Below are 25,264 nucleotides of genomic sequence, written 5' to 3'. Positions count from 1 at the left end.
TCAGAGATGAGGATGGTATCTGGACAACGGGGTGGAAGGTCCAGGTGAAGCTGCGGCAGTATAACAACATCACTGCCCACCTACCCAACTCCTTCTTCATTGGGAGGGAGAAGGGGGCATGTTACTATCCCGGGCAGCCAAGAAAATGCTTTAAATGTGGTAAAACAGGTCATCTGGCTAATGCCTGTACTGTACTAAAGTGCAGCCTGTGTGGGGTAATCGGCCATGTCGCTGCAGACTGCCGGGACGTTAGGTGCAACCTCTGTGGTAAGATGGGCCACCCTCACAGGGACTGTCCAGACGCCTGGCACAATATCTGCAAAGCCTTCCCTGATGAGGATGTGATGGCAGGGGCAGAGGCTCAGGAGGTGGTGGCAGGGGCAGAGGCTCAGGAGGTGGTGGCAGGGGCAGAGGCTCAGGAGGTGGTGGCAGGGGCAGAGGCTCAGGAGGTGGTGGCAAGGGTGCAGGAGGAAGAGGATTTAACTTCAGCAGGGATACTGAATAGCTCAGGTGCCCGCCAGGAGTCCACCCATGTAACACCAGAGCAGCGGGGTGCAGAGGGGAACATGGAGGTCGTGCCTCAGGTAGCCCCCCCTTCAGCATCAATGTCTGTATCTGATGACTGGAGCGTAAATCATAATAAAAGAAAGAAAAAGAACACGTCCTCCCGTAAACCTGAGGCAGAATATGACTCTGGTCAGAGTGGTAGTAAGAAGGTCCAGAGTTCTGCAGATGTGATGGTTGTGTCCAACAAATATGGAGTCTTATCTGAGGATAATGATGATGACTATGAGGAAGAGTTGAGGAAAATTGATGCTGAATGTGACAGGGACACAGAGGACCATCCCCCGCCAAAGCGGAAGCCCTTATCTGTGGACCCTCAGGTGGAGGCTGACATGGACACCGGTGGTGGACAGAATATTTCTGATTCACGATGATGGCTGTTACTCTGCTCCTTCTATATTGTGTTGTGATGGCGGGGTTCTCATTAACACTGACATCAAGTAACGTGAATAGTATTAAGGTGAGGAGGACGAGACACGCAGTGTATGAACATCTCAGATACCTGGACACAGATATCATCTTCCTGCAGGAGACACGACTGACATCTCTGGGGCTTTTGAGAGAGGCAGAGAGGGAATGGCGGTCCGGTCCATCTTTCTGGTCACTGGCTGTGGAGCCTTACGCCGGGGTTGCTATCCTGTTTAACACCCATGATGTGACTGTACATAGGATGACAGAAGTGGTCATGGGAAGGTGTCTGGTCCTGGAAGTCACTATCCATGGTAGGCGACTCCGGCTTATTAACATCTATGGGCCACAGACGGTGACTGACAGGATCCAGCTGTTTAATGACGTCAGGCCTTTCCTCTTCACCTCTCTCCCGGTGGTGATGGCGGGAGACTTTAATGCCATACTGACATCAGGTGACAGCTCCTCAGGTAGGACAGTGACCAGGGACGGCAAGGTCCTACATAACATCATAATGCAGGCAGGACTGACTGATATTTTCACACAGGGAGGTCGTCAGCCAAAATTTACGTATTCTTGTTCCAACAGGAGCAGTAGGATAGATTTTGTTTTTGCGAGTCCTACTGAGGCTGTCAGCTCCCTGAGTGAGAAGGTCGTCCCTTACTCTGACCACCTCGCCTTGTGCTTCTGTCTGGGGACCTCTAACCGCCCGGACATTGGTAGAGGGTTGTGGAAGCTTAATTCCAGTCTCCTAGGTGATGCCTATGTCCAGAGTCGTGTCCACTCCCTTATTCAGGTCCATCTAGACAGGGTTGATTTTTATGACAACATGACCGACTGGTGGGAGGACGTCAAGGAGGATATCAGATCCCTCTTAAAGAGACTGTCAGTTAATAAAGGGAGGAACAAGTACAGCCAGTACCTAAAGCTGCGTAAAGAATTGGAGTCATTGTATTCGGCAGGCGGGGATGATAAAGTGAAGATCGACCGGCTGAAATCTGAGATAAGGCAGTATCAGTACAGCAGGTACACCTCCCTGGTTCTTGAACGGGATTATGGGTCCTTAGGGGCACCTGATCCCTTTGAGAATTGCAGGGAGAGGGTGGCCAAAAAAATGGTCCCAGGTCTCACTGACTCCCAGGGTGTATTGCAGGATTCACGGGAGGGTATTCTGGGGGTCGTGAGATCTTACTATGCTGACTTGTTTCAGAGGAAAGTTTTGGATAAAAATAAGATGGCTCAATTCTTGGAGGCAACTCCAGTGCCTGATACTAACGATCTGGACTTTTCTTCTTTGACAGCAGAATTAACGGTGGAGGAAGTTAAGGCGGCTATTGATAAATTATATCTGAAGAAGGCACCAGGTCCAGATGGTATAACAGCAGAATTTTATAAGGAATTCAGAGACCTCCTGGCTCCAATCCTTGTGGATGTGTATAGGAATTGTCTAGAAAATCACCTGATGCCTCCATCCATGAGAGTGTCCTCGTTAATTCTGCTGTCTAAAGGTAAAGAGCCGAGTGACATCAAGAACTGGAGGCCGATTGCCCTCTTGAATGTAGACAGGAAGATTCTGGCAAAGATCCTGTTTTCTAGGTTAGTCTGTTTGTCCCCGGCACTGTTGGCAGGCTCTCAGTTTGGCACAGTAAAAGGGCGGACCATCTCTGGAGCAGTCATCTCGATACGGGAGATGTTTGAGAGATGTAAAGCTCTGCGGTGTGGGAGATATGTTGTCAGTCTGGACCAGGCTAAAGCCTTTGACAGGGTTGATCACGATTATCTGTGGGCCACTTTGTCAAAGTACGGTGTTCCGGGACAATTCGTGGATTGGCTGAAGACTTTGTATAGAGAGGCGCTGAGCTTTCCTCTGATTAATGGTTGGCAGGGTGATACTTTTGGAGTTGAGGCAGGGGTGAGACAGGGCTGCCCACTGAGTCCGCTCCTGTATGTTTTCGCCATAGACCCGTTTCTGAGGTCACTGCAGGAGTGTGATTTTCAGGGGGTGCCGGTCCCCCACTGCCTGCCTCTGACTGTTGTTGCCTATGCTGATGATGTGACGTTGGTGATCTCCAATCCTCAAGAGGTGCGGATGTTATCGGCGGCCATCAGAAGCTACTCTGAGGCCTCCGGGTCTCTGGTCAACCTTGAGAAGAGTCAAGCTCTGTGGACGTTAGACACTGATCCCGGCTTTGATCTGCCACAGTTTGCTAAGGCCTCCACCCATATTAAGATCTTAGGGGTTAAATTTGGGAGGGATGATAATGCCAAGCTAAATTGGGAAGAGAAATTGGAAACCGGAAATGCAAAGGTTCAGCGATGGAAGAACTGGAGGCTGACCTACAGAGAAAGGGTCGCTATGTTGAAGACCTACCTGGTCCCCATCTTCTTGTATGTCTCTGTTATTTTCCCTTTGCCAGAGTCTTTCTCAGCGAGGCTTTTCAGCTTGTTCTTCCAGCTCTTGTGGGGGAATAGGTTGAACCTAATAAAGAGGGGAGTAACGTACCTACGGCGGAGAGATGGTGGGCTGGATATGTTAAATCCAAGGGTTTTCTTTGACTCCCTGTTTCTAAAAGTGAATTTTGGGAACATGGACTCAAACAGTAGCTCCCTGTGGGTGAATAGTATCAAGGACTGGATATTGCCTTTTGCAGAGTCTTGGGTGCGAGGTGGCAGTCTCAAGAGGAGGAGATGGACAGGTGGCCACCTCCCCCAGTATCTGGACTACGGTCTGAAGTGTGTCAGGAAGTGGGGACTGGAGAGGTCTTACATTGAGAGCAATACGAGAAGAGACCTATATGCTCATGTATGTGGGACGTTCTTCTTTTCTCCACTGGCCCTGAGAGATTGTGTCACCACCACCCTGCAGGAAAGTCTCAGGTTCCTAAGCGGGAAACGACTTCCTCCCAAACTGTTTGACATCTCTTGGCTTTCACTACATAATCGGCTCTTTGTCAGGGGGAACCTGAAACATCTGAGTGTCTCTGATCGGAATTGTCCCCTTGGTTGTCAGCAGGAGGAGACTATGGAGCACTTTATCTGTGATTGCTGGGGAGGGAGGAAGATCTGGGAGGAGGTGTCAGCTAATCTAAAAATCCCCAGACTTCTGACCCTAAAGTATCCTGACATAATCTATGGTGTCCCATCCACTGTCAGTAACATCGACAGAGAGACCATGTACATTATAATCAGTGTCATAAAATACTATCACTGGCACATGAGAACCCGGGTATCACTGCACAATGAGCCGTTCGATCACACCGCTGCAGCCAATCAGGTGATATCAGAACTCCGGTGGATAAAATCACTAGAAGTTGGAAGGAGTCAGAAAAACATAAAATTATGGAGCAACGTAAAATTCAGTTAGGGAATATGATGATGATTATTATTATTATTATTATTTTTTTTTTTTTTTTCCGCAGGCGTGGACTTTTTAATTTATTTATGTATATGATCTGATTATTTTAATGTTTTTTTTTTTTGTATATATAACCCATGTGATTTGTCTTTTTGTAATACTGGATGATTTTTGTTTGTTATAATTGTATTTATGTTTGTTTTTATAATAAAAATTGCCCCTATGTACAAGAATATAACTACTATAATACTGCCCCTATGTACAAGAATATAACTACTATAATACTGCCACTATGTACATGAATATAACTAACTACTATAATACTGCTCCTATGTACAAGAATATAACTACTATAATATTGCTCCTATGTCCAAGAATATAACTACTATAATACTGCCCCCTATATACAAGAATATAACTACTATAATACTGCTCCTATGTACAAGAATATAACTACTATAATCACCTGCTCTCATACAAGGTCGGTCCCCAGAGTAGCACCTGGTCCCTCTGCTCGGTCCTTCCCTGGTCACGAAGTCGATTGAGCCGCCGTACGGCCTTGGTCCCTCCGAGTTGATACCTAGTTACGCCCCTCTGGTCCCTCCTTGCACCGCAGCACAGAGGTTCCACCACCCTGATCCGTAACCACTACCCCCAAGGAATGATCTTCATTATATCGTGTAACTACTATATTACTGCCCCCTATGTACAAGAATATAACTACTATAATACTGCTCCTATGTACAAGAATATAACTACTATAATACTGCCCTCTATGTACAAGAATATAACTACTATAATACTGCTCCTATGTACAAGAATATAACTACTATAATACTGCTCCTATGTACAAGAATATAACTACTATAATACTGCCTCCTATGTACAAGAATATAACTACTATAATACTGCCTCCTATGTACAAGAATATAACTACTATAATACTGCCTCCTATGTACAAGAATATAACTACTATAATACTGCCCACTATGTACAAGAATATAACTACTATAACACTGCCCCTATGTACAAGAATATAACTACTATAATACTGCTCCTATGTACAAGAATATAACTACTATAATACTGCCTCCTATGTACAAGAATATAACTACTATAATACTGCCCCCTATGTACAAGAATATAACTACTATAATACTGCCCCCTATATGCAAGAATATAACTACTATAATACTGCTCCTATGTGCAAGAATATAACTACTATAATTCTGCTCCTATATACAAGAATATAACTACTATAATACTGCCCCTATGTACAAGAATATAACTACTATAATACTGCTCGTATGTACAAGAATATAACTACTATAATACTGCTCCTATGTAAAAGAATATAACTACTATAATACTGCCCCTATGTACAAGAATATAACTACTATAATACTGCCCCCTATGTACAAGAATCTAACTAGTATAATACTGTTTCTATGAACAAGAATATTGTTAGAATCTTGCTCTTAGGTTTTTTTTCCTTTGCTGGTCACATGACCTTGTTGGCCTATTTAATCCTGCTCCGCCCTTCTGGCTTTGCTGGACTTCATTGTATATCTACTTTCTAGCTAGCCTGTGCTCTGTGTCTTGCTCTGTTAGTTTGCTTGGTCTACTTACCTCTATGTTCTATATATTTTGTTTGTTCGTCTGTCTGCTACTATTTCTGTTAGGAGGTGTCCCATATTCCTCCCAGTCCTTAGTACTTGTAGGGATTCCTTCCCCACATCTATAGGTCTCCGTACAGACTAGCTTAGGACTTTAGCAGGTCTGATCGCAGGATCAGGTTCCCTGTTAAATCGTAGGGATTAAGCTGAGTTCTATCGTAGGGACAGATCTCCTCTCTTTCCTTAGCTCTGGTAGCAGAACATAACAAATATAACTACTATAATACTGCCCCCTATGTACAAGAATATAACTACTATAATACTGCCCCCTATGTACAAGAATATAACTACTATAATGCTGCCCCCTATGTACAAGAATATAACTACTATAATACTGCTCCTATGTGCAAGAATATAACTACTATAATTCTGCTCCTATATACAAGAATATAACTACTATAATACTGCCCCTATGTACAAGAATATAACTACTATAATACTGCCCTCTATGTACAAGAAAATAACTACTATAATACTGCCCCCTATGTACAAGAATATAACTACTATAATGCTGCCCCCTATGTACAAGAATATAACTACTATAATACTGCCCCTATGTACAAGAATATAACTACTATAATACTGCTCTTATGTACAAGAATATAACTACTATAATTCTGCTGCTATGTACAAGAATATAACTACTATAATACTGCCCCCTATATGCAAGAATATAACTACTATAATACTGCTCCAATGTACAAGAGTATAACTACTATAATACTGCCCTCTATGTACAAGAATATAACTACTATAATACTGATCCCTATGTAAAAGAATATACCTACTATAATACTGCCCTTATGTACAAGAATATAACTACTATAATACTGCTCCTATGTACAAGAATATAACTACTATAATACTGCTTCTATATGCAAGAATATAACTACTATAATGCTGCCCCCTATGTACAAGAATATAACTACTATAATGCTGCCCCCTATGTACAAGAATATAACTACTATAATACTGCCCCTATGTACAAGAATATAACTACTATAATACTGATCCCTATGTAAAAGAATATACCTACTATAATACTGCCCTTATGTACAAGAATATAACTACTATAATACTGCTCCTATGTACAAGAATATAACTACTATAATACTGCCCCTATGTACAAGAATATAACTACTATAATACTGATCCCTATGTAAAAGAATATACCTACTATAATACTGCCCTTATGTACAAGAATATAACTACTATAATACTGCTCCTATGTACAAGAATATAACTACTATAATACTGCCCCTATGTACAAGTATATAACTACTATAATAATGCCCCTATGTACATGAATATAACTACTATAATACTGCTCCAATGTACAAGAATATAACTACTATAATACTGCTCCTATGTACAAGAATATAACTACTATAATACTGCCCTCTATGTTCAAGAGTATAACTACTATAATACTGCCCCTATGTACAAGAATATAACTACTATAATACTGCCCCCTATATACAAGAATATAACTACTATAATACTGCCCCTATGTACAAGAATATAACTACTATAATACTGCCCCTATGTACAAGAATATAACTACTATAATACTGCCCCTATGTACAAGAATATAACTACTATAATACAGCCCACTATATACAAGAATATAACTACTATAATACTGCCCCTATGTACAAGAATATAACTACTATAATACTGCCCCTATGTACAAGAATATAACTACTATAACACTGCTCCTATGTACAGGAATATAGCTACTATAACACTGCCGCTATATACAAGAATATAACTACTATATTACTGCCCCCTATGTACAAGAATATAACTTATATAATACTGCCCCTATGTACAGGATTATAACTACTATAATACTGCCCCCTATGTACAAGAATATAAATACTATAATACTGCTCCTATGTACAAGAATATAACTACTATAATACTGCCCTCTATGTACAAGAGTATAACTACTATAATACTGCTCCTATGTACAAGAATATAAGTACTATAATACTGCTCCTATTGTAGTTATATTCCTGTACATAATATTGCTCCCTATGTACAAGAATATAAGTACTATAATACTGCTCCCTATGTACAAGAATATAACTACTATAATACTGCTCCTATTGTAGTTATATTCTTGTACATAGGGGCAGTATTATAGTAGTTATATACTTGTACATAGGGGCAGTATTATAGTAGTTATATTCTTGTACATAGGAGCAGTATTATAGTACTTATATTCTTGAACATAGGGAGCAGTATTATTGTAGTTATATTCTTGTACATAGGGAGCAATATTATGTACAATGTACAAGAATATAAGTACTGTAATACTGCTATGTACAAGAATATAACTACAATAATAATGCCCCTATGTACAAGAATATAACTACTATAACACTGCTCCTATGTACAAGAGTATAACTTCTATAATACTGCCCCTATGTACAAGAATATAACTTCTATAATACTGCCCCTATGTACAAAAATATAACTACTATAATACTGCCCTCTATGTAGAATAAAACTACTATAATACTGCCCCTATGTACAAGAATATAACTACTATAATACTGCCCTCTATGTTCAAGAATATAACTACTATAATACTGCCCCCTATGTACAAGAATATTACTACTATAATACTGCCCCCTATGTACAGGAATATAACTACTATAATACTGCCCCCTATGTACAAGAATATAACTACTATAATACTGCTCCCTATGTACAAGAATATAACTACTATAATACTGCCCCCTATGTACAAGATTATAACTACTATAATACTGCCCCCTATGTGTAAGAATATATCTACTATAATACTGCCCCTATGTACAAGAATATAATTACTATAATACTGCCCCCTATGTACAATAATATAACTACTATAATACTGCTCCTATGTACAAGAATATAACTACTATAATACTGCTCCTATTGTAGTTATATTCTTGTACATAATATTGCTCCCTATGTACAAGAATATAACTACTATAATACTGCTACCTATGTACAAGAATATAACTACTATAATACTGCTCCTATTGTAGTTATATTCTTGTACATAGGGGCAGTATTATAGTAGTTATATACTTGTACATAGGGGCAGTATTATAGTAGTTATATTCTTGTACTTAGGAGCAGTATTATAGTACTTATATTCTTGTACATAGGGAGCGGTATTATTGTAGTTATATTCTTGTACATAGGGAGCAATATTATGTACAATGTACAAGAATATAAGTACTGTAATACTGCTCCTATGTACAAGAATATAACTACAATAATACTGCTCCCTATGTACAAGAATATAAGTACTATAATACTGCTCCTATGTACAATAATATAACTACTATAATAATACCCCTATGTACATGAATATAACTACTATAATACTGCTCCTATGTACAAGAATATAACTACTATAACACTGCTCGTATGTACAAGAATATAACTACTATAATACTGCTCCTATGTACAAGAATATAACTACTATAATACTGCCCCTATGTACAAGAATATAACTACTATAATACTGCCCCTATGTACAAGAATATAACTACTATAATACTGCCCCTATGTACAAGAATATAACTACTATAATACTGCCCCCTATATACAAGAATATAACTACTATAATACTGCCCCCTATATACAAGAATATAACTACTATATTACTGCCCCCTATGTACAAGAATATAACTACTATAATACTGCCCCTATGTACAAGAATATAACTACTATAATACTGCCCCCTATGTGTAAGAATATATCTACTATAATACTGCCCCTATGTACAGGAATATATCTACTATAATACTGCCCCTATGTACAGGAATGTAACTACTATAATACTGCCTCCTATGTACAAGAATATACTATAATACTGCTCCTATGTACAAGAATATAAGTACTATAATACTGCTCCCTATGTACAAGAATATAACTACTATAATACGGCTCCTATTGTAGTTATATTCTTGTACATAAGGGCAGTATTATAGTAGTTATATACTTGAACATAGGGGCAGTATTATAGTAGTTATATTCTTGTACATAGGAGCAGTATTATAGTACTTATATTCTTGTACATAGGGAGCAATATTATGTACAATGCACAAGAATATAAGTACTGTAATACTGCTCCTATGTACAAGAATATAACTACAATAATACTGCTCCCTATGTACAAGAATATAAGTACTATAATACTGCTCCTATGTACAAGAATATAACTACTATAATACCCCTATGTACATGAATATAACTACTATAATACTGCTCCTATGTACAAGAATATAACTACTATAACACTGCTCCTATGTACAAGAATATAACTACTATAACACTGCTCCTATGTACAAGAATATAACTACTATAATACTGCTCCTATGTACAAGAATATAACTACTATAATACTGCCCACTATGTACAAGAATATAACTACTATAATACTGCCCTCTATGTACAAGAATATAACTACTATAATACTGCCCCTATGTACAAGAATATAACTACTATAATACTGCCCCCTATATACAAGAATATAACTACTATAATACTGCCCCCTATGTATAAGAATATAACTTCTATAATACTGCTCCCTATGTACAAGAATATAACTACTATAATACTGCCCCCTATGTACAAGAATATAACTACTATAATACTGCCCCCTATATACAAGAATATATCTACTATAATACTGCTCTCTATGCACAAGAATATAACTTCTATAATACTGCTCTCTATGCACAATAATATAACTACTATAATACTGCTCCTATGCACAAGAATATAACTACTATAATACTGCCCCCTATGTACAAGAATATATCTACTATAATACTGCCCCCTATGTATAAGAATATAACTTCTATAATACTGCTCTCTATGCACAAGAATATAACTACTATAATACTGCTCCTATGCACAAGAATATAACTACTATAATACTGCTCCTATGCACAAGAATATAACTACTATAATACTGCCCCCTATGTATAAGAATATAACTTCTATAATACTGCTCCCTATGTACAAGAATATAACTACTATAATACTGCCCCCTATGTATAAGAATATAACTTCTATAATACTGCTCCTATGCACAAGAATATAACTACTATAATACTGCTCCTATGCACAAGAATATAACTACTATAATACTGCTCCTATGCACAAGAATATAACTACTATAATACTGCCCCTATGTACAAGAATATATCTACTATAATACTGCTCCCTATGTATAAGAATATAACTTCTATAATACTGCTCTCTATGCACAAGAATGTAACTACTATAATACTGCCCCTATGTACAAGGATATAACTACTATAATACTGCCCCCTATATACAAGAATATAACTACTACAATACTGCCCCCTATATACAAGAATATAACTACTATAATACTGCCCCTATGTACAAGAATATAACTACTATAATACTGCTCCTATGTACAAGAATATAACTACTATAATACTGCCCTCTATGTTCAAGAATATAACTACTATAATACTGCCCCTGTGTACAAGAATATAACTACTATAATACTGCCCTCTATGTTCAAGAATATAACTACTATAATACTGCCCCTATGAACAAGAATATAACTACTATAATACTGCTCCTATGTACAAGAATATAGCTACTATAACACTGCCGCTATATACAAGAATATAACTACTATATTACTGCCCCCTATGTACAAGAATATAACTACTATAATACTGCTCCTATGTACAAGAATATAACTACTATAATACTGCCCCTACGTACAAGAATATAACTACTATATTACTGCCCCCTATGTACAAGAATATAACTACTATAATACTGCTCCTATGTACAAGAATATAACTACTATAATACTGCCTCTATGTACAAGAATATAACTACTATAATACTGCCCCCTATGTACAAGAATATAACTACTATAATACTGCCCCTATGTACAAGAATATAACTACTATAATACTGCCCCCTATGTGTAAGAATATATCTACTATAATACTGCCCCTATGTACAGGAATATATCTACTATAATACTGCCCCTATGTACAGGAATGTAACTACTATAATACTGCCTCCTATGTACAAGAATATACTATAATACTGCTCCTATGTACAAGAATATAACTACCATAATACGGCTCCTATTGTAGTTATATTCTTGTACATAAGGGCAGTATTATAGTAGTTATATACTTGTACATAGGGGCAGTATTATAGTAGTTATATTCTTGTACATAGGAGCAGTATTATAGTACTTATATTCTTGTACATAGGGAGCAATATTATGTACAATGCACAAGAATATAAGTACTGTAATACTGCTCCTATGTACAAGAATATAACTACAATAATACTGCTCCCTATGTACAAGAATATAAGTACTATAATACTGCTCCTATGTACAAGAATATAACTACTATAATACCCCTATGTACATGAATATAACTACTAGAATACTGCTCCTATGTACAAGAATATAACTACTATAACACTGCTCCAATGTACAAGAATATAACTACTATAACACTGCTCCTATGTACAAGAATATAACTACTATAATACTGCTCCTATGTACAAGAATATAACTACTATAATACTGCCCCTATGTACAAGAATATAACTACTATAATACTGCCCACTATGTACAAGAATATAACTACTATAATACTGCCCTCTATGTACAAGAATATAACTACTATAATACTGCCCCTATGTACAAGAATATAACTACTATAATACTGCCCCCTATATACAAGAATATAACTACTATAATACTGCCCCCTATGTATAAGAATATAACTTCTATAATACTGCTCCCTATGTACAAGAATATAACTACTATAATACTGCCCCCTATGTACAAGAATATAACTACTATAATACTGCCCCCTATGTACAAGAATATATCTACTATAATACTGCCCCCTATGTATAAGAATATATCTACTATAATACTGCTCTCTATGCACAAGAATATAACTACTATAATACTGCTCCTATGCACAAGAATATAACTACTATAATACTGCCCCCTATATACAAGAATATAACTACTATAATACTGCTCCTATGCACAAGAATATAACTACTATAATACTGCTCCTATGCACAAGAATATAACTACTATAATACTGCCCCCTATGTACAAGAATATATCTACTATAATACTGCTCCCTATGTATAAGAATATAACTTCTATAATACTGCTCTCTATGCACAAGAATATAACTACTATAATACTGCCCCCTATGTACAAGAATATAACTACTATAGTACTGCCCCTATGTACAAGAATATAACTACTATTATACTGCCCCTATGTACAAGAATATAACTACTATAATACTGCCCCCTATGTGTAAGAATATATCTACTATAATACTGCCCCTATGTAGAGGAATATATCTACTATAATACTGCCCCTATGTACAGGAATGTAACTACTATAATACTGCCTCATATGTACAAGAATATAAGTACTATAATACTACTCCTATTGTAGTTATATTCTTGTGCATAATATTGCTCCCTATGTACAAGATTATAACTACTATAATACTGCCCCTATGTACAAGAATATATCTACTGTAATACAAGACTAACAAGACTAGATTTTCACAAAGGAATAGAGGAGACCATATCCCAGGAACAGAGAGTCTCAGAAACAAAAGGAACGCAAGACTGGATACAGAAGATCAGCGCCATTTACACCAGATAAAGAAATGAATGTACATCTTTATGAACTTGATAAAATGAGGTAAGAGAAAAAAAATAAGTCAAGAGTTCAATGTAAAATATAATTTTTTATTGACAAATTAAAAATAATTTACAATGGATATTTTATTTGAATATTATATAGACATAAGTGATGAATATAATCAGTTACATCTAGGAAATGTGTTTGGTCAGCAGGAAGCACCACTAGTAATACTGTAGCTGTTATTTATTGGTTATTTTTTATCTAGTTTACTTTTTATTCCCTTTCCTTATTTTTTTGTGATTATTTCCCACATTTTTCATACCTGATCCCACTTGTGAATTGTTTTTTGCACACAGCATTCCTCGTGTCCCGAGTGAAGGCAATAAAACAGCAATTACTTTGTCTGTAGAACTTACGTTTCATCTTTTGTCAAGGTCATCCTTGTATTTGAGAGATTGCACAGAGCAGATCTGAACCCCGAGCTTTGACCCGAAACGCTCCCATTATAATCCACCTCAAAAGATCAATACCAATCTGCAGTGATTGATCAGGAGTCACTGGTGAAGCCTCGTAGACGGCTGTCAGTCATAGCGCCCGATCGATATCTGCTCTGAAAAACAAGCTTTTTTTTCCGGCGCACAATCGGAATTTTAAATGGGAAGAATTGTTTTGGTTCCATGATTTTGTAGAACCGATGGATCACAACAGAACCAACTATTTTATTATTTTATTGTGGGAGATGAAGTCAGATAAGAAAAATACAAAACCTTCCCAGTCCCAGCTCACATCAACATAGTCCTTTTATTCCTTGCAGAAAAATTAGCTCTGGCACCATCAGCCCCTCCATAGCGGTCCTGCTTCTATGTAGAGGGGACTTTCTCATAAGTTCACATCACTGTTGTGAAAAGTTGGTGTATGATGCAATGATGACAAAAAAGTATCAGGCTGTTTAACCCCTTCTCCTCATAGGATGTAAAAGTACGTTCTACATAAGGTGTCCTTATAAGGAGCGGGCTCAGGAGCTGAGCCTGCACCAGAGAAAGCAGGTGCCAGCTGTATAACACAGCCAGTATTTGCAGCGACCAGAGCTTGCTCTGTTCGCTGTAGTTTAACAATTTACAGTGGGTACAGAAAGTATTCAGACCCCTTTAGACTTTTCACTCTTTGTTTCATTGCAGCCATTTGGTAAATTCTAAAAAAGTTCATTTTTTTTCTCATTAAAGTCCACTCTGCACCCCATCTTGACTGAAAAAAACAGAAATGTAGAAAATTTTTACAAATTTATTAAAAAAGAAAAACTGAAACATCACATGGTCATAAGTATTCAGACCCTTTGCTCAGACACTCATATTTAAGTCACATGCTGTCCATTTCCTTTTTTTTTATTTTTACTATAATTTACTAAAAAAAAAGGAAGTAAAGAAAAAAGTTTCTAAAAATATTAAAACAAAAAATTTTTTTAAAATATCAAAACTTGAATTACTCTACTTTTCCCACATTAAAAATAAAGAAATAAAAAATAATCATATTTAATGTGGCTATGTCCGTAAAAAATCAAATTTATCTAAATTTTTGTTTTTTCTTGCCAAAAAATGCAATCATAAGCAATCAAAATGTCATATAAATCCCAAACGGTAAAAACTGCAGTATTCCCCACAAAAAAAAACAAGTTCTCACACAGCACCATCGACTGAAAACAATATGGGGCTTGGAAAATGGCGACAAAACCAGATATTTTTTTTTACAATTTTCTAAACTTTTTTTGCACCACTTAAATAAAAAAAAATACAAATTTGGCATCGCTGTTAATGTAATGACCTGGAGAATCATATTACCAGATCAATTTTACAGCACAATGACTTTTGTAAAAGTAAAGCCCAAAAAAAACACAACATTTTTTTTTGCAGTTTCAACACATTTGGATTTTTTTTCTCAATTTTCATTACACTGTATCGTAAAATAAATGGTGTCATTCAAGCCTACAACTCGTCCTGCAAAAAACAAGCCCTCAAACGGCAATGTAGATGGAAAATGTAAAAAAGTTATGGCTCTTGGAAAAAGGAGGAAGATAAGAAAAACGCAAATATGGAAAATCGCCTGGTTGGGAAGAGGTCGCAGAAATTCCTTCTGTTTACTGTCAGTGAACAGAAACATTAATCTTTACATCCACAGATAAGATAAGGTAATATTATATAATGTTTTGTGTTACTTTCTCTGTGCTGAACCTACTGACCAGCCCTGGTGGAAGGAGACCAGAGAATGGTGTAGGGTAGGTAAGTAATAAAGGTGACATACATTAGATATATTGCTCCATCTGTTCTGGCACCTTATCTCACTGCTCCCTGTGTATGTTGACACAGTAGATAAGAGCACTCAATGTTGAGTGAGCACCCTGATGTCATGGAGTTTTTTTTTTTTACACCTTCAGGCTGTATGGTCCATACAGGGCAAAAAAGGGAAAACTGTGTCTAAAACAGTTTGCCAATTCTAATTTTTTTTTATCCCAAACTTTTAAGAGATCCTATTAATATTAGTTTAGTCTATAAAATGTTCTCCAAAATCCAGTGGGATTCACTTGAAGCCATGAGACATAGAAAACAATTGAAGTTGACCTCTCATTTTCTTGAGGGTTCTTCAGGGCCACTAAGAAAAAAGTTACTGCTGTGGACCTCAGCCTTTTAGGGTTGCTCCACTAATGGCTTTGAGACCAGTACTAACTCACCTAAAATCCATGGACTCCAGAAGTTACTGCTGTGGACCTCAGCCTTTTAGGGTTCCTCCACTAATGGCTTTGAGACCAGTACTAACTCACCTAAAATCTATGGACTCCCGTTCAACAGTGAGAAATGAGATTCCTGGACCAATATAATAAAATGGTAACACAGGGTGAGTAAATTGTGCTCGGAAAGTATAGAGGGGCTCACAGGTGTCCACATCATAAAATGAAATCCTTCCATTCCCATAGTCTAGAAGTGTCCCAACTCTCTTTATCCTTTCAGGTTCATGTGTTCCTTGGTCATTGAGTAAACCAGGTAGTTGTGGCCTAGGTGTACGAGAACGTAGGATAATAGGCTCGGAAGGTGTTGAAAGAGCACAGTAACCGTCCGCTGTTCCTCTGATTGCCCATATGCCATTTTCGGGACGCTCTCTTTGCCCTCCTGTCCTCCTCACGGTCTCGACAGCCACCCCAAGAGACCAAAACTTTCCATTTTTCTCATGGATTTCTGTCTCCCAGTAATGAGTGCCATGTTGGAAAGAAGTCTGACCAAGTACACAGGGTTCAGTGTCAAACCTTTCGATGTTTTGGGGAACGTTTTGAACAGTTTCACTGGTTGAGATGTGACGTCCGTCCGGAGAGACGATGAGACCAGCGTAAGCTGTGAGAGGGTCAAAGAAGATAGATTCTGAAATAAGGTTAGAAAAGTTACATGATGATTAGTTAGAAGAAAATTAAAATATGTTATTTGCTTCATGATTTCAAGATGTCTCCTCTGATGGAAACAAGGATCAAAGTTCACTTCTATGGGAGATAAGGAAACAATGTAGCTCAGCTATGCTCGGCTGCTTGCGGAGCCCACCTCCTGATGTTGGCACTTAGATGCTGATATTCCTGTGCCAGGTATGAATGGCTGAGATAGGAAGAACCATTTATGGTTCCCAAATTCTCAAGATAGCTGTAAACTTGTTTGTCCGACATTTAGTCCACCTTATCCTCCATACACATGCATACTTTGTTTATTCAAGTGTGCATGTATCCTCAATAAAGGACCCTGGTCCAGTAGCTACATTGGTGGTCTCTGGCACCAGACTGGAGCCCTGTGATCCTCCTCCTACCTCCTGGCATCCCCAGTGCCTCTTCTGATTTGTACAACCAGCCCAACGTCTTCATCCCATGCATGTTGAACGTCGGATGCCTCATCAGCTTAATAATTAAAAGAGTCGCCAGAGATTCCGGCTGGTAGGAGAAGATTCGTAGGATTCTAATCCAACACCACTGGCTACCAACATCTCCATTGAACTAGGGTCCTGAAAATCTTTTTGCTCAACTCTAGTTATTAGTATGTAAAGGGGAGGAAATGCTTGGCCAGCGCAAAAGGATCAGGTAAGAAAACTATTGACCCCCATCATTATGTCTCAAGAGAGAGTTTGGAGGCCACCATATACATTAGAAGGTCAGCTAATCTCGTTATGATCAGCAGGTTGGGCCAAAATTATACTAATGGGGCCTTTAGGGCCACCAGGGAAACAGTTCTGAAGACTGAACCTCCATCTAAACAGAACATATGAAGTTGTATCATGGACAGAGAGTCCGTTCCACCGGAGAATCCTCCTATACTCTGGTGGGCCAGTCCCAGTTGGGTGATCCTATGTCTGTGTAACTCTGGTGAGCTTTCCGGGCCAGGGTATGTAGATAACTAAAGAAAAAAAAATAATGTAAAATAGAAAAAAGAATATAAACTTTCTCCTCCTACCTTTCCTGGTGGATACTTTTCTCCATTCTAAAAATAAAACATGAAGATAAGGTCGGTGTTAGGAGCATTATTCCTGAGTCTGCCTTACACACTGACTAATGGCAGAATAATGACATTGTACTCACACATTGTGTAGGATCCTTGGAGGTGTAATGTGATCGATATATCGACAAGGTCACATTGGAGGTAAACAGTTTGTGGGAATAATTAATGATAATGCGACTCGCCAGGAACCGGTGACATCACCGCGGTATAAGCGGCAGCCGCCCTGGAGATCTCCAGAGTATTGGATTGGTCAATGTTGTACATTATGTTCCAGGACATAAAAACTTCAGCTTCATATTAAATAATGAGAAAATCATGTGGAGACTGAAAAATGCACAATAGTTGGTGTCTCATCAGTGTTCTGTTCCCTTTATAATTTAGGGCTAATTTATCTAAAATGAACAGTGAAACAGCTAGTCTTGGTTAAAAAAATCTACCGTTTTGTGTCTACAGCTCCTGTGATGAACTATGTGTCTTCATGGCTGCAGACTACAAAAGTTGTCCACATCCTTTTCCCCTTTCTCCTCTTTTTAATCTGGAGACAGATAAGTGAGTGGAGTAACACATGACTGCAGGATCAGACTACACAGGTTTGTTTGTAGTCTGTAACCATGGAAACACATTAGCCTTCTATTTTATTTTTTGGGACTGGAATTGATGGGGGGCTGTGTGGGAGGGGACATGAAAAAAAAAAAAAAAAGAGCAGGGACACTCACCAACTTCCCACTTGAGTTGCTCTGTTAATATAACAAAAGAAAAATATCTCAGATTAACATGTATGATCAAGCAGAACATGAAGCCTCCAGCATAGTAAGGATGACTAGTGTCAGCCCCGACCACTAAAATGTCCATTTTGCCGACGATCTCTTGAAGATATCGTGATGTGTTGTGCTTCTTATATATTAACTAATAGTCAATAAAGGGGTCCCTTAATGAGGACCCTCAGCCATTCACCAGAACACAGAGCAATTCTGGAGGACCCGACACATCCCAGCATTACAATGGCAACCTATTGATGCTGCAATGCCTTATTTCACCTGTGGAAGTGCTGTAGGGAACATTCACACTTCCTTATTACCAAAATGTGCTGTAATCAGATTATCATCGATGCAAGTAAGATTGGGTAAAGGAAAAAATCGCCACAAAAGGCAATGGCTTCTTCCATCTTCCCCCAACGAAAATCTCTGATGTCTTCACTTATGACCCCATTTAGGGTTTAAATATACTTGGGCAATTATTATACTTTGGATGGTATAGTCAATATGGACAATGGCAGGAAAAATGAATCTGAAACTCATGTACAAGACAGGACAGTATAGAGAAATTCTTCCCCAGTAGCTACCGGGGATCTGATTTAAAAGGGATCTCCATTCTGGTCAACCACCATCTACATGAACTAAGGACAACTCTGATGGACTTGACACAGAAGAATCGATTGATAGAACCTTAACCAGAGACAAACCCTTTAAGATTGGAGCCATCACGGAGATCCAACCAGACATTTGCCTATAGCGGTCACTAAAGGGGACATTTAGAATTGCATGAATTGGTGTCCATTGACGGCTCGAGTCTGCCAGATGGGAAGCCGCTCTTGTAAAACTTGGAACCACCTTCTATGATGGAGAAGTTTCATCTTCATGGTATAATCCCTTTAAAAGGGTTCCTCATAGGAAAAACCCTGCCAACTTGACAATTAAAGACCCCCCTTTATTAGGCATGAGAAACCACCCAAAAAGAGGCTCAACACAACTATGTACATCATGTTCATCTACATTTATCATTGGAGTTTGAGACCATCAGCAGCTTCATCCTACGAAGAGGTCCTCCAGGTCAAGTCAAGGAATTAAATGGTGGAGCACCCGGAGCCGTGTGCCGAGCACAAGTAAAAGCATGCAAAACACAATGCAGAATAAAAGGTGACAGCTGTAAACAAACAAAACTAGAAGATTACAAGGATTAGAAGATGAAGAAAGTCACTACTGTAAAAGGTAACTCATCCGGTTAAACTAGAAAATGAGGTTCAACCACCTTCATTTATCATCCAGTATCTGCAGCTGCTCATCCTATATTATCTACCTGCTACGAAAACAACTTTTGCCACCTGTGAACCTCCACTTTTTGTTTGTGAGGCCAAGATGTGAATCATCAAGGTTAGAAAAATATAGCTGTTACCTTTCCAAAGCAGCACTCCCGCAGGTTGTGTGCAGTTTTGCAGTGCTGGACCTTGATTGGCCTGGACAGACATGAGGGACACTTGTGTGCAGATACTAAAGTGTCTGGATGTGTGCAGGTGCAGGACCGGTTATAGGGGAGGGTTGTGTACACAGGACGAGTGGTGCACCCGCAGAGACCATAACAGCTGTGGGGAATGGAAGCAAAGTATATGGAAAACTGTGAAACCATGAAATGTGCTGCGATTAAGGCTGAGTAACCATAAACCCCTTCTCTCCACTGTATCGAGGAGCCGATGTTGTAACCGTCATTTTCAGGCTTCTAGTATCAATAGGACGCTGAGTAGAATTAATGGTGTAATGTACAATTACTGTCAAATGTTCAGATACTGAGAGACGTGAGAACAATGTATCCACCAAGTGCGCGACTTCCTGCAGGTGCTCAGTAATAACCACAAAGGTACACAGAAAAGAAACACAACCACACAAGATTAGTCTGTCAGCTGCAAAGAGACACAAATAAGGTCAGCAGAATAGTGAGTGCAGCTCTGGAGTATAATACAGGAGGTAACTCAGAATCAGTACAGGATAAGTAATGTAATGCATGTACACAGAGACTGCACCAGCAGAATAGTGAGTGCAGCTCTGAAGTATAATACAGGATGTAACTCAGGATCAGTACAGGATAAGTAATGTAATGCATGTACACAGAGACTGCACCAGCAGACTAGTGAGTGCAGCTCTGATCAGCTGCTGCTCAGTGTGCTGATTACGGGTGTGGTGGCTGCAGATCCTGCTGTGTGCTCCTGATCTCTCTGAGAACCAACACCTCTCCACCTGGGGACCTGCTCTCTCTCCTACCCAGGGAGGGAGCGGGTTTCTGGGATGAGTGATGGAGCCAAGTCCCAGGCTTCTGCTTCCCGAACCAGGCCGGCGGTGGGGCAGAAGAAACCAGCAACCGACCTGCACATCGGAGGACTCGGGGGTAAGACGCTCCACCAGGAGTCGCAGCAATGTGGCTCCTACTCCCCCCGGGACTGTGGAGACTCCCAGAAGCCGCAAGGCTTCCAGCATGGAGGTAAAGCCTGACAGCGGCGTGCATGATTGCGCTCCTTCCGGAGGAAAGCTGAGTGCTCACGGAGGTGAGGCCGACCTCACTGAGGGGGGTTGGGGGCTGCAGGGACCCCGGGACTCTGTGTCCACCTATGCCTCCCGGGTCATGATCCACCTCCGTGAGTATGAAGATGCAAGTAAGCTCGTCAGGAGGCTCGGGGAGGAGCTGCGCTGCACAAGCGCAAAAGCTGCGGGGGCCTCCAAACAGAGGAAGGCTAAACTCCAGGCGGAGGTAAAGAGGCTGTGAACTGAAATTAACGAGCAGGAACTAAGGAAAGCTACCATCAGAGAGCAGAGTGGTCCATTCAAGGAAAAAATGATAAATGAAGACCGATTCAGAGAAATGGCTGATAACAGAGAGCAAAAGCAGATGGGTCTGCAGCCTGAGAGCCAGGTGGATGATGAAAGTGATGATGACTAGCAGAAAGCCCCACCTGGCAGCCTGCAAAGTCACCCGCAGGCCACGTGCAGCGAGCTCCCTGCAGGACAGGCGACAATGACATCCGGTCGCAGTTCTGCCGGCTCTGGGGAGGACAGTGACAGCAGCGGCCAGGGAGGGGCGCTAATGGCCGAGATAAAGCTCCTGGAGTCCCCAGTGTGCCTCCAAAACTTCCATCTTGGTGATGATCTACCAGAAGAGGCACCTGGGGGCCACAAAAAGGCTAAGAACACCAAGCCAAAGCTGCAGGATGCAGTAAACTATGTATATGCCCCCCTCCCTGTACCCCCTGAGTCGGCGGCAGGCTCAGATCGCTGTATAAGCCCCGTTGCCAAGCCCAGCCCAGGTTCTGCTGTGGATCCGGTGCAAAGGCGCGGGGAGATTACACAGCGTGGTAGTGAGACGCAGAGCTTCGTCTCTGCTTGTAGTAGCGGGGACGCAGCAGAAGGTGCATCAGCCGAGGGGCTGGACAGTGAGGGCGGCCCGGCGGCGGGCGTTCGGTCAGGCCACGATGCTGCGGTGCGCTCCTCAGTGGGAGGGGGGAGCAGCCCGGTGTCGGGGGCAGCTCCGGTAGCCTCGGCGCCTCTGAATGCTGTTGCCGCTGATCACTTAGTTGAGAAGCGGCGGCAGTGTGAAGGGGCTGCTGAGGCTGAGAGTTCCAGTCCTCCCACGAAAGTGTTATTTTGTGTTGGCGCCGCTGGTCAGGAAGATCCTGATGCTAAAGATCAGTGGCGCCTCACAACAGCTAAAGATCAGCGGCGCATCTCTACAAATGCAAAACAGCAGAAATTACCGACTGATGATGTAGAGGGCACACATAAGACCAGGGGTGAGGTCGCCTCCAGTTCTATGGAGGTGACTGAGCCCCTTGTGCCTGATGATGCTGAGGTCAAAATGTCATCCACCATTGTTACTGGTCCAGCAGGAATGAATGTGGTGGTGGGTGTGAATGAGGCCAATTCATTGTCCAGTAGTGTGGTTGCTGGTTTGGTGGAGGGTGAGATGGAGGTGGGTAATGGTGATGCTGTTGGGGCTGATGTAGTCACTGGTCCGGTTGCCCCCCCGGGGGTGGCAACACCTGTCCAGAGTTATGCCAGTGTCACCGCCGGGGCAAATAGGGCATCCTCCTCCTCCTGGTCTCCGTGCTTTGGGGACGGCATGTTGCAACGGCGCCTTCTGGAGGCTCTAAAGAAGGGGGAGAGAACACTAATGGTAGAGGGTCGAGGGGTTGATCTATCCTTCTGTATAGAGAGGCATGGCCTCGGGGCCTTCCGAGAGCAAAAAGGGGGGGATACAGTGTGGTCCCTCCCAACAGCCGGGCCAGGCAGTGTGCATAGGAATTTAGTCCGTCTTCGGTGGAGGGGCAGTGATGCATGTCCTCCAAGGTCTAAAGTTGTGGAGCTCCTGCTGAGGATGGGCTTCAAGACAATTGACATCTACGCATTGACACATCCCTATTCCACGCCTGAGTATGATGTCAGCTTTGTTCAGCCGGAGGGGCTTGAGCTCTTCTGGACGAATTATGAGTTGGCAAAAAATGAGCCCGACTGGCGAGACTTTGCCGTTCAGGCAGTGTCTCGCCAAAACCAAATCAAGAAAGTGACCGTGATGACTCGTAATGAGTCGCTTTCTTGTTATGACATCATGACGTGGCTTGGTCGGTATGGAGAGGTGGTGGACATGCAAAGAAAAACTGCGACGAGTTTGGTATCTGGTCAGGGGCCTGGACATTTATGGTAAAACTTAAGCGTTCAGGTGGTACGGTTACCCACATTCCATCATCTGCCTTCCTGGGTAGGGATCGTATCCTGGTCTTCTACCAGGGGAAACCGAAGCTCTGTCACAGGTGCTGCAACCCCACACACTTCAGTGCAAACTGCACCGTGCAGAAATGTGCGTTGTGTGGGGGTGTCGGCCATCTTGCTGCCTCTTGTGTGGAGATTAGGTGCCACCTGTGTGGTGAGTTAGGTCACCCATTCAGCCGTTGCCCTCGCTCCTTTGCTAATGCAGTCGAGACCCCAGTGGGAGAAAGCCGTGAGACCGATTCTGCTGGGGAGGGGACTAGCAGGGGTGGGAGAGCTGAAGGGCCAGGGAAGAAAAGCAATAAAAAGACGCCTGCCCAGCTGAGGCGTCTAGACAAGCGCAGACAGGAAAGGGAGCGGGGCGAGCCCCAGACTACTGGGGCGGCCCCTGTCCTGGATGCCAGTCTTGCTGCTGAGGCCCCGAGGGATGATGAGTTGGATGAGGTCAGGAGGATCCACAGGGAGGAAACCGCCTCTGCCTCAGAATCCTCCCATTATGAAAGTATGGATGAGGATTATAAGCGGTGGCTAGAGGACAAGCGCAAGCTCGGCACCAAAAAGAAGAGAAAGAAGGGAGATAAAGCATCTTCTCCCACTCTGACCAAGGAAGGTAAAACCGACTCCCCTCTGGTTGGTCTTTCTAACCAGTTCCAAACCCTTGATAACATCTCTTCCTCAGAAGAGGAGGCTGAGGGTGAGGTTCCGGCTTCAGCGGAGCTTACAGGGGGTTCCGAGTCTCCTTCTCCTGGGGATGCAAGGTCCTTGGGGGGAGGGACTGGCCCAGAGTCCGGAGACGAGGACGAGAAAAGAAGAAAAAATGCTGGAATGGACACCTCTGTGTCATTAAAGAGGGGGAAGGATTCCTCCTCTGAGGCAGAGGATAAGGGGAGTGGGAAGAGGAAAGCCATCTAACTTAATCACCAATGATGGCGGTACCCACTCCGTTGACGCTGGCGTCCATTAATGTCGCCAGTATTAAGTCAAATATGGCTAGATTTGCGGCCTTTGATTTCCTCAGCCGGGTTGAAGCTGACATTTTCTTTTTGCAAGAGACCAGGCTGCCAAATATGGCAGAGGTGTTTATAGCTAAGAGGGAGTGGAAACTCGGGCCCTCCTATTGGTCTCTTGCGGCCGAGCCGTATAGCGGAGTGGCGGTCCTTTTTACCGCACCGGTAGAATGCCGACGGGTTATTGAGTTAGAAATGGGGAGGTGCCTGATATTAGATGTCCTCATGAAGGGACAGGAGCTTCGGCTCATTAACATTTATGGTCCCCAATCTAAGTGGGACCGGAAGTGTCTCTTTACGAGGATCAAGCCCTACCTTTTTACGAGTCATCAGGTCGTCTTTGGAGGGGACTTCAACACTGTCACGAGGCCCCGGGATAGAGGAGGTTCCAGAGACAAGCTGACTTATGATAGCGTCGCCCTTAATAGTATAGCTAGTGAGGCTCGCCTGGTGGATGTCCACATCCAGCACACCCCAGGCCACGAGGGGTTCACCTATCAT

The 25,264-nt window shown here is 41.1% G+C and overlaps 1 protein-coding gene and 1 long non-coding RNA gene across 2 annotated transcripts in view; one reads left to right on the top strand and one right to left on the bottom strand.

The window, feature by feature from the left end:
• The window catches only part of LOC141155235 (uncharacterized), a 39,425-nt gene extending 25,656 nt beyond the window's left edge, over positions 1-13,769 (top strand). The window contains exon 3 of the long non-coding RNA XR_012247525.1: positions 13,638-13,769. This is a non-coding gene — a long non-coding RNA (uncharacterized lncRNA). The remainder of the gene's footprint in view (positions 1-13,637) is intronic.
• Positions 13,770-13,797: 28 nt separating this feature from the next.
• Positions 13,798-25,264, bottom strand: part of LOC141155232 (butyrophilin subfamily 1 member A1-like) — a 57,213-nt gene continuing 45,746 nt past the window's right edge. The window contains 4 exon segments of the mRNA XM_073642027.1: positions 13,798-16,560; positions 16,562-17,118; positions 18,187-18,213; positions 18,948-18,968. Of these exon segments, the coding sequence (XP_073498128.1) occupies positions 16,534-16,560; positions 16,562-17,118; positions 18,187-18,213; positions 18,948-18,968 (632 nt within the window). The 3' untranslated portion in view covers positions 13,798-16,533.

Source organism: Phyllobates terribilis, unplaced genomic scaffold (genome assembly GCF_046119375.1).
Source record: "Phyllobates terribilis strain yellow unplaced genomic scaffold, ASM4611937v1 Scaffold_7__3_contigs__length_470593459, whole genome shotgun sequence".
NCBI classification, from domain to species: Eukaryota; Metazoa; Chordata; class Amphibia; order Anura; family Dendrobatidae; genus Phyllobates; species Phyllobates terribilis.
This window is presented reverse-complemented; position numbering and strand designations above follow the sequence as displayed.